At 39.3% G+C, this 14,172-nt stretch overlaps 1 protein-coding gene across 6 annotated transcripts in view; it reads left to right on the forward strand.

Moving 5' to 3' along the window:
* The first annotated feature begins 7,768 nt into the window (after window positions 1–7,768).
* Window positions 7,769–14,172, forward strand: part of LOC103040540 (cytoplasmic dynein 2 heavy chain 1) — a 70,390-nt gene continuing 63,986 nt past the window's right edge. For all 6 annotated transcript variants that reach the window (XM_049466922.1, XM_049466924.1, XM_049466925.1 and 3 more), the window contains exons 1-12: window positions 7,769–7,900; window positions 8,813–8,999; window positions 9,441–9,611; window positions 10,087–10,225; window positions 10,491–10,609; window positions 11,117–11,261; window positions 11,346–11,578; window positions 11,872–12,003; window positions 12,838–12,951; window positions 13,052–13,163; window positions 13,671–13,795; window positions 13,962–14,137. In XM_049466922.1, coding sequence (XP_049322879.1) covers window positions 8,817–8,999; window positions 9,441–9,611; window positions 10,087–10,225; window positions 10,491–10,609; window positions 11,117–11,261; window positions 11,346–11,578; window positions 11,872–12,003; window positions 12,838–12,951; window positions 13,052–13,163; window positions 13,671–13,795; window positions 13,962–14,137 — 1,649 coding nt within the window. In that variant the 5' untranslated portion in view covers window positions 7,769–7,900; window positions 8,813–8,816. The remainder of the gene's footprint in view (window positions 7,901–8,812; window positions 9,000–9,440; window positions 9,612–10,086; window positions 10,226–10,490; window positions 10,610–11,116; window positions 11,262–11,345; window positions 11,579–11,871; window positions 12,004–12,837; window positions 12,952–13,051; window positions 13,164–13,670; window positions 13,796–13,961; window positions 14,138–14,172) is intronic.

Here is a 14,172-nt window from a genome sequence, read left to right on the forward strand (position 1 = left end):
ACTCGGTTGCCTGGAGCAACAAGGAGCCAAAACAGATGCAAATACAAAGCGTTAAGCAAAGGTTCACACACACACACACACACACACACACACACACCAATTACAGTAAGACCTCCAACACATAATAAACTACACTCACAGCCACACCACCAGGTTGTGTTTAGAATAACTTACTCCTATAACCTGTCTGGGTAATTAACTGTGATAACTTTCCTGGTGATTGCCTGAAATAACTTACCCTGTTATCTCGTCAGAAGTATCTTACAAATATAATCTGACTGAGATAACTTTCTCTAATGATGGGTCTAGGATAACTTTCCTTGTTTAGAGAAACCTACTCCGATTACTAGTTTAGGATTACATACCTGATTACTATGGAGAGGAATTAGTACCAAAATGAAAAGCAAACACTACCATGGAAAAATGTAAAAGCATTCAACAAGTCGCATTGCTTTTCCTCACCAACATGCAAAATATGTGTCAAAATGAAATGCAAAACCCTTATTACATTACGCTTTACTGCACTTTATTGAAAAACAATACACAAGAATTCACATTTTTAAAACCAAACGCTAAATTTGTAATTTTTATGTTAAGGCGGCGGGAGGTGGTGTCTGCAGCTGCTGAAAGTAACTTGTAAAGTAACTTAGTTACTTTTAAAATCAAGTAATCCATAAAGTAACTAAGTTACTTTTTAAACGAGTAATCAGTAATCAGTAATCTGATTACTTTTTCAAAGTAACTATACCATCACTGCTAGCATGACACCAAACCCAGACTTTGTTACGGCTCAATGAGGCTCAAATCTCACACGTTCAGAAGATAAAGCTTCAAACCTGTCTACACAGTTGAGTAAAAGTATTTTTTGAGGCACACATGGCACCTTACTATATTCAGGTTAAGTGCATTTTCTTTTATTTTAACAGAGCATATTGCTAAACTATTACGTACGGTGGGAAAAAAAATCCCCACAGGTTTTCAGAGAGCGACTGAAATGTCCATCTGTGTCCATATTAAGTTAACATGAATGAATGAGCTGTTTAGGCCAGTTAGACACAGACTGAAAGTTTGCACATCAGACATCAAAATTATGAAATATAGACAAAGTGGTAATAAATGGTTAATATACCCTAACGACTTGTCACACTGATGACAGCTAAATTGCTTGGGTCAGCATACAGTTCACTACTATACAAGTATTGCTATACTGTAGAGACCTGTTTACAATGAGTGGCTGAGGTGTATCGGATAAAGTGCTGTTATAGGCTCAGAAGTTGTGGTCCAAAACAACAAGGCTGCTCTTTCTTATCTGCTCCAGCATCTCAAGTTCAGCATGAGGGGTTAGAGCGGCTTCTGTAGGAAAAGGTCAAGACTTAAGCACTTCTATTAATACGCACACAGTAAAAGGAGACACTCCTCGGTTTACTAAAACACTCAGTTGACACTGTACACCAGAGAGATGCAAACATATACACATAAACACATACAAATGTATCCACAACCACATGCACAGGGATACATTTCATGAGGCAGGATTTCACATTAAGTCAGATAATTTAAGCCCAGACTCAATATTAGCTCTGAATACTGTACATCTGCTGCTGAAATCAAATCACAGATCTTATTTCACTGTATGAATGTAGACAGCGCTATAACTACAGTTCCAGATCCTGTATGTGAGTGTTGTGGGTGTTACTTACCGATCTGTATCTGTATCTGTACTCTACTGGAGTATTATTTTTACTGTAATACTGTACTTAAGTACTAAAATGCTGTATCTGTATCTACTGGAGTATTATTTTTACTTTAATACTGTACTTAAGTACTATAATTCAGTATCTGTATCTACTGGAGTATTTTTTTACTTCACTATTGTACTAAAGTACAAAAATACTGTATCTGTACTCTACTGGAGTATTATTTTTGTGTGTATCCCAACATGTTTGCCTAAATTAAAAATGGTTAAAGTGTGTGTGTGTGTCTGTGTGTCTGTGTGTCTGTGTGTGTGTGTGTGTGTGGGGGGGAGACTCTGTTTAATGTAAACACAGAAAGGGGAGTATGGGAACAGATTGATGGATGAGCAAGGAGGGAATGATGACAGGGATGCAGATTGATAGTGTGTGTGTGTGTGTGCGCACCCCACCTCTAACACTAGCCAATCAGCCAAGACATGTTTGGAGGTTTGCTGTTTTTAATTTAAGACTAAAGCTGTGAGGCTAATATAGCTAAATCGTTTTGGCAGCTTATTCACATTATTCTGTGTGATTTTGTGTTGGATCTTTTCGTAGATTGTTTCTTGGTTGTAACAATGTTACATATCAACCACAGTCTTTCAGAGAAGGAGAGCTGCGTCTGTGGTTGATGGAGCTAAATTTAAAACATCCATCCAAACGTCCATACACCTGCTTTTACTATTCTGTTTAGGGGAAACTCTGTTCTTAAGCTCTGGTGAAGCGGACGTGACAGTGCTGTAGTGAGGCTGTCGGAGACAACACTAGTTAAAAAGCTTATCTATGAATGTGGAGTACGGCAAATCCTGATAACTCACGCCCAACCTGCCCAATGCTTCACCGTGGCTTTAGAACCGAACCGTTTCTCTTGGTCAGGATGTTCTTGTGTTGGTTTTCCTTCCACTAAATGGTACAGTAAGAGCAGACATTTGGAGTTTGAGTGGGTCTTTAAAACTGAGCTCCTTCAACCACACACGCAGCTCCCTCTCCATGGAAGGCGGAGGATGTAAGTTGAACAGAACTCCTCTAACTAACTGAGTATATTATACTCCTCATTCTGTAGGTTCAACCTCACTGTGGTTACAATCTTCAAAAAGTTTATTATAATCAGAAAGTCAATTAATTTGTGTTTGTTAGATTATTTCATTGTTGTGTCATTGCTTCTTTGCAATAAATCTTATACCTTTGGAAAGCCTGTTAATTTACTTTGTAAATCAAGCCACATTTGTGGGATGAGTAGCAGAGCTGAATATGTGGGATGAATACATGAAAAATCATCTCTTCCAATGCCAAACACCTATTGACGCTTAATTTGAGCTTCTGGTTCCTCCAGCTACAGTGAAGTGTTCACAGGATTATCTGGTACACACACCTGTACTCCTGCACTCATAGATTAGCTCTTAAATTAGTGTTGTCTCCAACAGGCTTACTACAGCATTGGCACGTCTGCTTTACCTGAGCTTCAGAACATAGTTTCCCCTCACAGAATAGTAAAAGCAGATGTATATTTTAAATGTATTTCCTTCAACCACAGATGCAGCTCCTCTTCTCTAAAAGGTGGTGGATGAATGTGCTAGCTAAGTTGTAGACTATGTAACATAGCTATAGCTAGGTAGTGTAGTCTGAAGAAATGTTGGGTTTCCATATCTTGTTTTCTTCTGACACTGTTCATGCTTATACATTACTAAGCCACCACCTAGCAACACCTTAGCAACCACTTAGTAACATTTTAGCAAGACCATAGCAACCACCATTTATACCAACACAACACATTTGCAACAACTTGCAACCACCAGGCAGCCACTTAGCAAACACCTAGCGACCACTTAGCAACACTGCTTAAAATCAGCACTGCAATCACAGTTTCTGCAGGAACTGCAATCTGGTTTTCCTCTGACACTGTATGACTCACTGGCATGTAGAACTACACTATATGGACAAAAGTATTAGGACACATGCCCATTGTTTCTTCCAAAATCAAGAGTATTAAAAAGTTTACTCTACTTTTGTTGGACTAGCTGTCTCCACTTTCCAGTGAAGATTTTTACTAGATTTTAAAGATCGCTGAGAGAATTTAGTTGCATTCAGCAACAAAAGCATTAGTGAGGTCATCATCCCCAACTCCCCAACTCTCCCCAAAAGTATTGGATGGAGCTCCATCATTTCAGAGAACACACTTCCACTGCTCCACATCTCAATGCCAGGCATGTCTGGCCTTAGGCATGGTGCCATTTGCTCCAGAGAGTCCTATTCTATTGATATGTCTTTACAGGGACAAGCTGCGTCTTTGCATTTGCACATCTGGTACAGCAACGGTTGCAGTTAAAGTAGCTGAACATTGCATTTATTAATAGGGGTGTCAACAATCATTTGGACACATAGTGTATGTTAGCATATATAAACACAGCAGCAGAAAACTGTTTCTCACAGTTACTATAAGTGGTAGTTTAATGCGTGTTTATGAGGCTACAACACCATCATAAACGCAGTTTAACACTCATTACAGCTCACACACATACACACACACACACACACACACAGGCTTACAAAGACCATACTGTTCTGTCTAACTGCCTATATCTATTTCTCTCTGTCTCTGTTTCATTGTCTCTCTTTCTCTCTCTCTCTCTCTCTCTCTCTCTCACTCTCTTTCTTTCTTTTTTTTCCTGGCTCGGGTTCATTTTCTGTTTTAACACTAATGCAACAGCACCACACAGTGACCCGTTAAGCACTTGCAGCGCACACTTACAGTTTTTTTCAATTGCTAAAACACTAAAATGATGTGCATAGCGCAATCATTTAAACAAACAAACAGAGGGTACAATCTCTTCTCAAATCTCCAACACTCTAAAAATATTTTCTAAATTACACATATTTTACAGTTCAAAATGGCACATTTTAAATGCACTGAACATGTTTCTCTGCATAACACACAGCATGTTATCTTCTGGTATTGGTCCACTGTGATATATCAAGTCTAAAGTCAGCACAGTGTCTACCAGCACATATTACAGCACGTTTTGTCTCTGTCTGCTGACCAGCATTATGGAAATACAGATTTCATTTTCCAGCAGAACCTGAAGTAGGTTTGCTGAAGCGACAGTTCAAAAGCAATAAATTTAATGAAAATGTAAATGTACTACTAATGACAAAAGGAAAAGGATGTGAATTGACTTTTATAAGTAGGGCCAACATTAGCTAACTAGACTAAGACAAATGAACTAAAAATGTTTGCCTGTTTTTAGAGCTTAAATCAGGCCCTGATTTTTGAATGACTGAAAATTTAATGCTAACAGAGCCAGTTTGCTTGTTCCCAGTCTGTTCCACTGTGTTAAAACATCACTGACAGTTGGCCTATGGAATTCTTAGTAGTGAGAGTTAAGTCATTTGAATCAGAGTTCAGTCATTTGAATCAGAGTTCAGTGATTTGAATGGGTGAGCAAATACTTTTGGCAATATAGCTTACCTTACAGAACATTATTACACCAAATGGTTATCAAGACACTGTCTGATTTCTGAGACAGTGTCTTTTGGAGAAGATTTTCGATCTAAACGGTCTTTAAAATCTAACTGCATTGAAATTAGACGGAAGATGCCTTATGTACAGTACCAGTCAAAAGTTTAAAATCTAACTGCATTGAAATTAGGCGGAAGATGCCTTATGTACAGTACCAGTCAAAAGTTTAGACCCACCTCTTTTCATTCCTTGAGTTTTCTTTCTATTTATTATTTTGTAAACAAAACTGTTAAACAAATCAGATTATGTTTAATTCTTTAGATTCTTCGAAGTAGCACATTTAGCTTTGAGGACAGACCTGCACACTCTTGAGGTAGAGTCATCTGGAACAGTTTTATCAGTGTCATGAAGGAGATCCTGGAGGTGCTGAACAAAAATGGCTGCTTTTCCTTCATGCTTTGAAGCTCCAGCTCATCACAAATCACATTCTCAGTTGATCAGGTTTAGGTCAGGGGACTGTGGAGGACAAACACTTTTTGGTTTGGTTTAACAGTATGCATAGCTTTGTGCAGAAAACTGTATTTGCTCAGATTCCTTTTACCCTCATCATCATTTCATATAACATGCACTCTGGACCTCTGGTGGGTTTGTGTGGTGAATAAAAAGGAAATATTTGTGTTGTGGTCATGTATTCCATTCATCACCACTGTGCAAAGCATAGGCTAAGGCCCTGTGCTCATAAACAATGTGTGTATGTGTTTATGCGTGTCTCTCTCTCAAGGGTCCTCCTGCACTTTATGCAATTGAAGTTGAAACATCTTGTCTCAGTGCTGCTGTTAAAATGCCTGATGTCCAAGTTTGAGGAATGTGTGTGTGTATTGTGTATCCCTCAGTGGGGTGATCGTGTTCTGTTTTACGTCTGCTTGGCAGTGTATCGCAGTGTAATTCCTGTGACGAGACCAGGGTCATCAACTCTGCAGCTGCACAGTGAAAACACACACACACACATGCATACATACAGTCATCGCATTAGTATGGAGGGCTTGTCTACAGTCAGAAAAAGCCCATTATACAGGGAATTACAGCCCCTCCACCCCCAACACACTCAGTTGATGCAGTTCTGCAGCTGTTCTCCGGGCTGGTGCTCGTCTGAGGTATTTTCCCACATTACAAATCACAAAGACTCCATTAATATGGCTCTTCAGCTCAACTGGCCACAAACCCACAACGCCAGCCATACAACCCCCGCTAAACCCTTGCACAGAGTTAGCTCTGCAGTCGTTTCCTGAACTGTGGTTCTGTCTGAGGAATAAAAACATACAGGGTTTAGGACCTTACCTCTGCCTCACCGTGTGGATGAAATGCAAACAAATGTTTGAAGTTTAGTAGCTTTTTAGTCGGGTTTGTGTGCAGCAGTATTAGCTTAGCTTTTACCAAAAAGCATACGTTGGTCATTTTGTGCCACGGTATAAAACAAACCCAGATGTGTTTAAAATGACCTGGGCTCTCTAAGAAGGTCAGAAAAGATCCTCGCTTTTGTGCTGTTAGCTGGATTGGGGCATGTGGAGTCAGACACAGCACACATGGAGTCAGATACGATACAGACATGATACACGCAGAGTCAGACAGGGCACACATAGAGTCAGTTACAGTGCACATGGAGTCAGACATGGCGCACGTGGAGTCATGATGCAGACATGGAGCACACAACGTCAGACAGGGCACATATAGACAAGGTGCACATGAAATCAGACACAGCATATGTAGAGTTAGATACAGTGCACATTGAGTGAGGCATGGCACACAGAGTTAGATATAATGCAGGTATGGTGCTCACAGCGTCAGAGAGGGCACACATGAAGTTAGATATGGCACAAATAGAGAGAGACATGGCACAGGTGGAGTCAGGTACAGTGCATGTGAAGTTAGACATAGCGCATGCAGACTCAAACATGGGGACACTGGGCTCGGGAATCAAGACACTGGGCACAATGGAGGCAGACGTGCACACGCAAAGTCAGACAACGGCACACGTGGAGTCAGAAATGGCACACGCGGAGTCAGACACAGGGCATGCAGAGTCAGAAGCGGCAGTCAATATTTTATTAACAAACAAAAATTCTTAAACTAAATCTAAGCTTTTCTATCTATTTAACTGAGTTTAATTCACTTCTCTTAAGTAAGATAATCTTAAGCATAATACAAAAAATGATCTGTTTTATAATGATGATCTAATGTACGGATATTGATGAGCCTTCCACAATTAATGTATTATTTTTGCTATGTTTTCTATGTTGTCTAATTCTGTGATTTTTTTCTGTATTTCATTCAGTATGTTGCATCCATGAGTACTTAAATTTGTACCTACACTGTAACATGGATATTATATTTGTCTGATGTTATTTGTATACTTGCTTATTGAATACATAGTAAAAATAAATAATAACTACACAAAAAAGAAAAAAACACTACAAAAAATATTATACTACACTAAAATATACTACACTAAAAAAATCATTATACTACACTAAAAATATTATACTACATTAAAATATATATATATATATATTACACTAAAAAAGGCGTAGCAGAGATGTCCAACGCAGACTAGCGCTACGTAATCTCCGTGGTGTTGCCACGGCAACCACGCCAGCTTTACCTCTCGCGCAGCGTTAGGGCGCTGCAGCTAATGGTGCGCAGGGTGATTTCTGAGGTAAAATATCGTTTATTTTATTGCTGTTCGGGTTGAGCTTGATGTACAAGATACAAATACGCGTTTATGATCATCTGAGGCGGTTAAAGTACAGAGGTTTTACCGCGTTGGCGCAAAAAGAGCGGAACAGCGATTTGTTTGCTAGGCTAATTTAGCTAGCTTAGCTTAGTCGCGCTCAGTGTATTAAGTAAAGGTAACTGTTAGGTTAGCAAAGATAGCTAACGCTAACTAGTTCAACGTTAGAATTCCTGGTATTATTATTGTTATACTCGACCGTTAGCTAACTAACTCCTGTAGCTAAGTATGTTAACAGAGATTTCTATGACGTTTCTTTACCGTTAAGCACATTACACGTAAAATATGCTGCTGTTATGGAGTAAAACACTTTTACACAGACACAGGAATGTTTCATGTTTTAGAAAAGTAAAAAGAATTATATATTAATCTCTTAGTATGTCCAAAATATGTGTGTAAGTTAGTGGCTATTCGGATTCCTTTTTGAGAACAAGCTACAAACATAACCTACTTACTGAACAGTATTCGTCAGTGTAACGTGTATCAATTTCTTTTCTGTCTATTTGGTGGTAAATTTAAACAAATTAAAAGTAGAAAATTGGGTGTAAAACATTTTTATTTGTAATGTAATGTTTATTTGCAAGCTTTCTTTAGAAAACACAATCATTTTAACATCCACAAATGGTTTAGCATTTCTAGCTTGCTTCATGAACTTTATGAAGCTATTTTGCTGACTAAAATTCAGATCAATATAATGCAAAAATAATATTTAATAAGATAAACAAAAGAAGTAATTACTAAAAAACGATGTGGACTATTTGTAAACTTAAGACATTAAATTCAAAACTCTGGCTCCAACTTTGATTTTAATTTTTGTGCATGTGTTTGTTTTAACAGTGAGATGGACTCTGCTGTGAAAGACCCCCGTAAGCTCTTTCTACTGAACACAGCAGCAAATTATTTCAGCCTGAAGCCAGCATACTCCCTGTCTACATCCACTGAGCTCAATACCTTCCTAGATGATGCAAACCAGTTTATCCTGGTAACCAGCAGTGATGGAGATCAGCTGCGCTTCTTCAATAAGGTGCAGCTAAAGTGACTTTTTGAATGGGCGATGTTTCTCCCTCTTTTTAAAACTCTTCTTTAATCGGCTGCATTGTATTGTACAGTTTTTACTGACTTTGCCACCAGTATTTTAATACTGTCTCTGAATCTCTCTGGTAACCACATAGAGACAAGTCTTAGTAAGAAAAGGCTTCTCAGTTTAGAACAACTTGATGCTTCAATACTGGGAAGATGTAGGCTAGCATGTAGGCTAGGTATTTCTCCAAAACATGTGAAACTCCATCACTTCTTTTCAGACTACTTCTAATCCCATTGAAAATCAACATGCTTGGAGAAGATCACTAACTGCTAATCTCTTATATCAGCTACCTTTTTACATACATCTTAATAGACATTCGTTTGAAAGTGCATCCTTCTTCAGTCCTCTGACTTTGTTCTTCTTTTGTGGATGTATACACAGATGGACAGTGATTGGGATGAAGAGCGTGTGTTGGTGTTCTTCAAGTTGCATCCGTGTGTGATTACGGAAGAGAATGTCAGCAGAGCCGTGCTTGTCTCCACCATGCTGGAGTCTCCAGTCCACACCCTCTACCAAACACTCAGACAGGTGTTCAACCCTGCACTTTTACAGGTAGACAAACACAATTCATTACACACCATTCACTTTAGCTTACATACTAAACAGACCAACATAGTAAAATTGTATTTAAAAAGTTTATTTATGAATCCAGGGATAATCCTATTGATCATAAACTTTATTGATATAATTATTGGGACCCCATTATACCTACAGGAGCTTTTATGATGTTCAAGTTTGTAGGAGTTAACATAGAGGGTCCTTCATACACCCAGCCAATTTTTTGTATAATAAGGCAATAAAGTTTCCCTTTAGAGCAACTGAGGTGCCTAGGCCTGTTCTTGAAAAAATAAAACATCCCTGTAGTAAGTATTTGTACTTAAAGAAATACAAACAAAATAGCTTTTTAGTATTTCTGTACATTTTGGGTCTGTATAACAAATTAACTTTGCAAGTGTACATGTGCACATCCCTTACATGTGTGTGTGTCTCTGTGTGTCCTTGTTGATTTTTGTGATTGTCTGTGTAGGATGAGAAGTGGAGCCAGGCATTTGATCCACGGCTGCAGTCTCTTCTCAGTGAGCTTGAGGAGGGGTTGGGATCAGTGCTTCGACACACACTTCCTAAGGATTCAGGCAAAAAGAGGCTGTCTGAGGATGATGTTGTGGGTGAGTGTTCATCGCCATTGCTTCACATGGACATGAATGGCCCCCTTAATTAAAAATGTTTCCTCAGTAACAAATGTAATAAATTTATATGGTATCATATAAGTCAGCTGGTAAAAGTATTTGAATGTAACTATTATATCTAACATAAATTTTACATTTTAATGTGATTTTTAAGCCCCATAAATGTTCAGGAGTTTCAGTTATGTGGACTGTTTTATGTGTCTTTTTTGTGAACACTGAAATCTCTTGTTACATGTGTGTGCAGGTATTGTAACGCCAAGTGATGAGTTCCAGTACTGGGCTGAGTTGGGTCAAACAGTAGAGAAGAGCAGCAAAAGAGAAAGAGCAGCACACTTTTCTGAGCTTTTTAAGCCAATAGTTAAGGTAAACAAACACACACATACATATACTAAGGTTGTGACGAGACACAATATTGTGTAAGACCTTAGAACTATTATCAGAATCCCCGTAATGGGGGTTCTCTTTTCAACTGGCAACCTCACTTTTGGGTTTTATACAGAGGTGGCAACTTATAACCGAATCCTATGTATTGCAATAATGTGGTGGCAACTGGTTGCTGCTGTTTGCCACCCAAAATGATCAATAATTTGTTTTGGTGACCTGTGCATACATGTGTAAAGACACCTTTTTTCAAAGGTCTTTTTCTTTTTTTCTGAATAAATTGGTACATTGAAAAAGTGGAAAAGAAAACTTAACCCTAGCATATACTGATTTCTAAAGGGTCTAAATGGTTACACAATGTTCCTCTGTAGTAAAGGATTCTACAGACCCTGTCTTATATACTGAACATCCTCAGCATGTATTAAATATACATGGAATTTATAACAGTATATATTCTCCTGGATGTGTGTGTGTGTGTGTGTGTTGCAGGATTACAGTAACCTGGAAAGCCTGAGTTTATTGGATGCGCTGGAACTAGCTGAAAACTCTCAAGATGTTCTGGATGATGTTTGGAGACAAAATGAGCACACGCCCTATCCCGAAATCCGCATGCGCAGACTCATGGACATCATAGGTTTTTATAAAGTTACAGCTTTTTGTGTTATTCTATAGCTGCAGGACAAGCTTTGTGTGAAATTTTGTGTAACTGTTTGTGTAGGATCGTCTCTGGGCCGGTTTGTTCAGAAAAAGCTCTGTGTCCTGCATCTGTGGGAAGATCCGTATCTGACAGTGAGAGAAAATCTAAGAGAGGGCGTGACTCTGTGTGAGCAGTGGGTGACAGCATGTGAGCACTTGACCGGACAGCTGTGGAAACGCTATTCACCACACCTGTGGGAGGGGGATAAGCTCCACCCACACGGGTTAAAAAACCTCATTCAGCGACTGGAGGAGGTAAGGGACAACACCTGTCTATTATCACAAAAATGATGAAAAATAGCAAGTGGTGACTTGTCTGTTTGTGTGTAGGGCTGGAACAACTAATCGATTAAATCAATAAAAATCTATTATTAAATTATAATTTTTTTCAATAGTTGGTATTTAAGTTAATTCTTCAGATATGCACTAATGTTTTTAATAATGGTAGGTAGTTTTTTCTTTTTACAATTGCAACATAAGTACAAAGACCGTTTGGTGTACAATCTATATTGGTTAAGGCCTGATTGAGTATGTGTATGTGTGTTCAGGTTTTACAGATCCGGGCAGTGCAGGAGAAGCTGCAACATTTGTTGTCAGAGAGACAACAGCAAGTTTCAGCCTCCAGAGTGTTTGAGCCTTTTAGTGGACTCAACCCTGTACTCTACAACCCTTACACTGAGGTACACACACACACACACACACACACAGCAGTGAATCACTGCATCAACCCTCCAAAGCAATTTACCACACCATATCCATCTAATTACTTTCTTCAGAGGTAATTTGCTGGTCCAGGTAATTAAAACTGACAAAAGAACCAGGCCTTTTGGCCGAAGTACCGTAATGGTTGTGATTGCATGGTGGCTAAACAACCCTAAATCCCAATCACTGCTTGGTGTGTTCTTGCTTGTCTAAGATTCATCCTGATTACTGTGTGTAACTGTAAACCTACAAAGTGCACATACACTATATTGCCAAAAATATCTTGCGCTGGCCTGCATTGCTGTGTGTGGAGCTGCTCGTGGAGTCTCTCTACACTGTTCTTGAGCTAATCTGAAGCTACATGAAGTTTGGAGGTGTGTAGTGATGTTGTGACTCTGCAGAAAGTTGGTTCCTCTGTGCACTATGCTCCTCAGCATCCGCTGACCCCGCTCTCTTATTTTAGTGAGTTGCTGTCATACCCAGTCGCTTCCACTGTGTCATAATATCACTGACAGTTGGCTGTGGAATATTTAGTAGTGAGGACATTTCATGACTTGCACAGGTGCTGCATCCTATCACAGTACCATGCTGGAGTTCACTGAGCTTCTGAGAGCGACCCATTCTTTCACTAATGTTTGTAGAAGCAGTCTGCATGACTAGCTGACGCTTTTATACACTTGTTGTCATGGAAGTTATTGGAACCTCAGAAGGAATCTACTTTTGGCAATATAGTGTACTGTGTATAGTATGTGTTAGTGATTAAGCAGTGAACTTATAAAATGGAATGAATACATGTATGTTTGTGAGTTTAGCCTCTGTGGAGAGCTGCTGTGTCTCAGTTTGAACGGCTAATCGCTCCAGCTGAAGAGGAAGCAGCACGAAAGCTGAAAATATACATTAGAGATGTACAGGAAAGTCCTCAACAGGTACACAAACACATACACACACACACACAGGCATAGACCCACATATAAATCAAAGTATTTATTATTATTAAAATTATAATGTGTGTATGCATGTGTTCAGTGTCTGCAGGTGTTCCAGAAGCACAGGGAAATTATCAAGCGTCCCACAGTGAGCAAAGAGCTCCAGTCTGAGAGAGAGATACTGCTGACACGATTGCAAGACTTCTGCAAAGGTGTGGACATCACAACACAACACTACACATCACATCAGAACACAACACAACACAATACAGTAGGGTGTAAGATAATATTGACATACAGTATCTGTCAAAAGTCTCAGTAGCAGTGCTGTGTGGCCCAGTTTATTGATTTGCTGGTAATAAGCAGAGCTTAAGCAGAGCTATTCTAGGGGAACACGCCCATGAATCCAGCTTTACAACAAGAATGATCAGGGCTGTTCACAGGCTGTTTATATGTCTGGCCCAGGGGCAACAAGTTATGTGTTTAAAATGGGCATAGAAAAGTTCGGCCTGAGCTTGTAGGAATCAGGTGGGTCTTGGGTAGAGCTTCCATAAAACATATAACATTCCACCTGTTCTGGTTTCTCAAGCCCATAACTTAGTATCTAATTTGTGTAAAAGAAGCCTGGGTTGTGTCCACATCCTGCTGGTTGTATATAAATATTGTATTTATTGTCTAATCACTATGTGTTGCCTGTATATGTGTGTGTGTATGTGCAGGTTTGCGTGCTGATTTTGAAAGCCGCTGCCATGGAGCTCCAGGAGAAAAAACAGGGCCTTTAGCGGGACGAAACCTTCCAGAGGTTGTGAACAACATAGTGTGGGTTAGGCAGCTGCTGATGAAGGTAACATACTTACACATTGTCAGTGTCATACAAAAGAATTGCCTCTTTAACGAACCTACTTTACAGTAGAAGAAGAAAAAAGGCTTAACTCTAAAAATCTTAACTCTTAAATCTAAAATTTAATGTAATTTAATGTGTGTGTATTTGTGTGCTTGTGTGTGTTCAGGTGGAAAACTATCTGAAGATGGGCGAGGCTCTGTTGACAGGCTTGCTGGGGTTTGGTGGTTTTGCTCGTTTCTGTGCCGATCTGCAGGAGCAGCTGAAGGTTTATGAGCAGGAGCAGTTTGAGGATTGGTCCAGGGATCTACTCTCAGGACTGGCAGATCCCAAATCAGGAATCAGGTTATCACACACACACACACACACACACACACACA

Source organism: Astyanax mexicanus, chromosome 18 (genome assembly GCF_023375975.1).
Source record: "Astyanax mexicanus isolate ESR-SI-001 chromosome 18, AstMex3_surface, whole genome shotgun sequence".
Taxonomy (NCBI): domain Eukaryota; kingdom Metazoa; phylum Chordata; class Actinopteri; order Characiformes; family Acestrorhamphidae; genus Astyanax; species Astyanax mexicanus.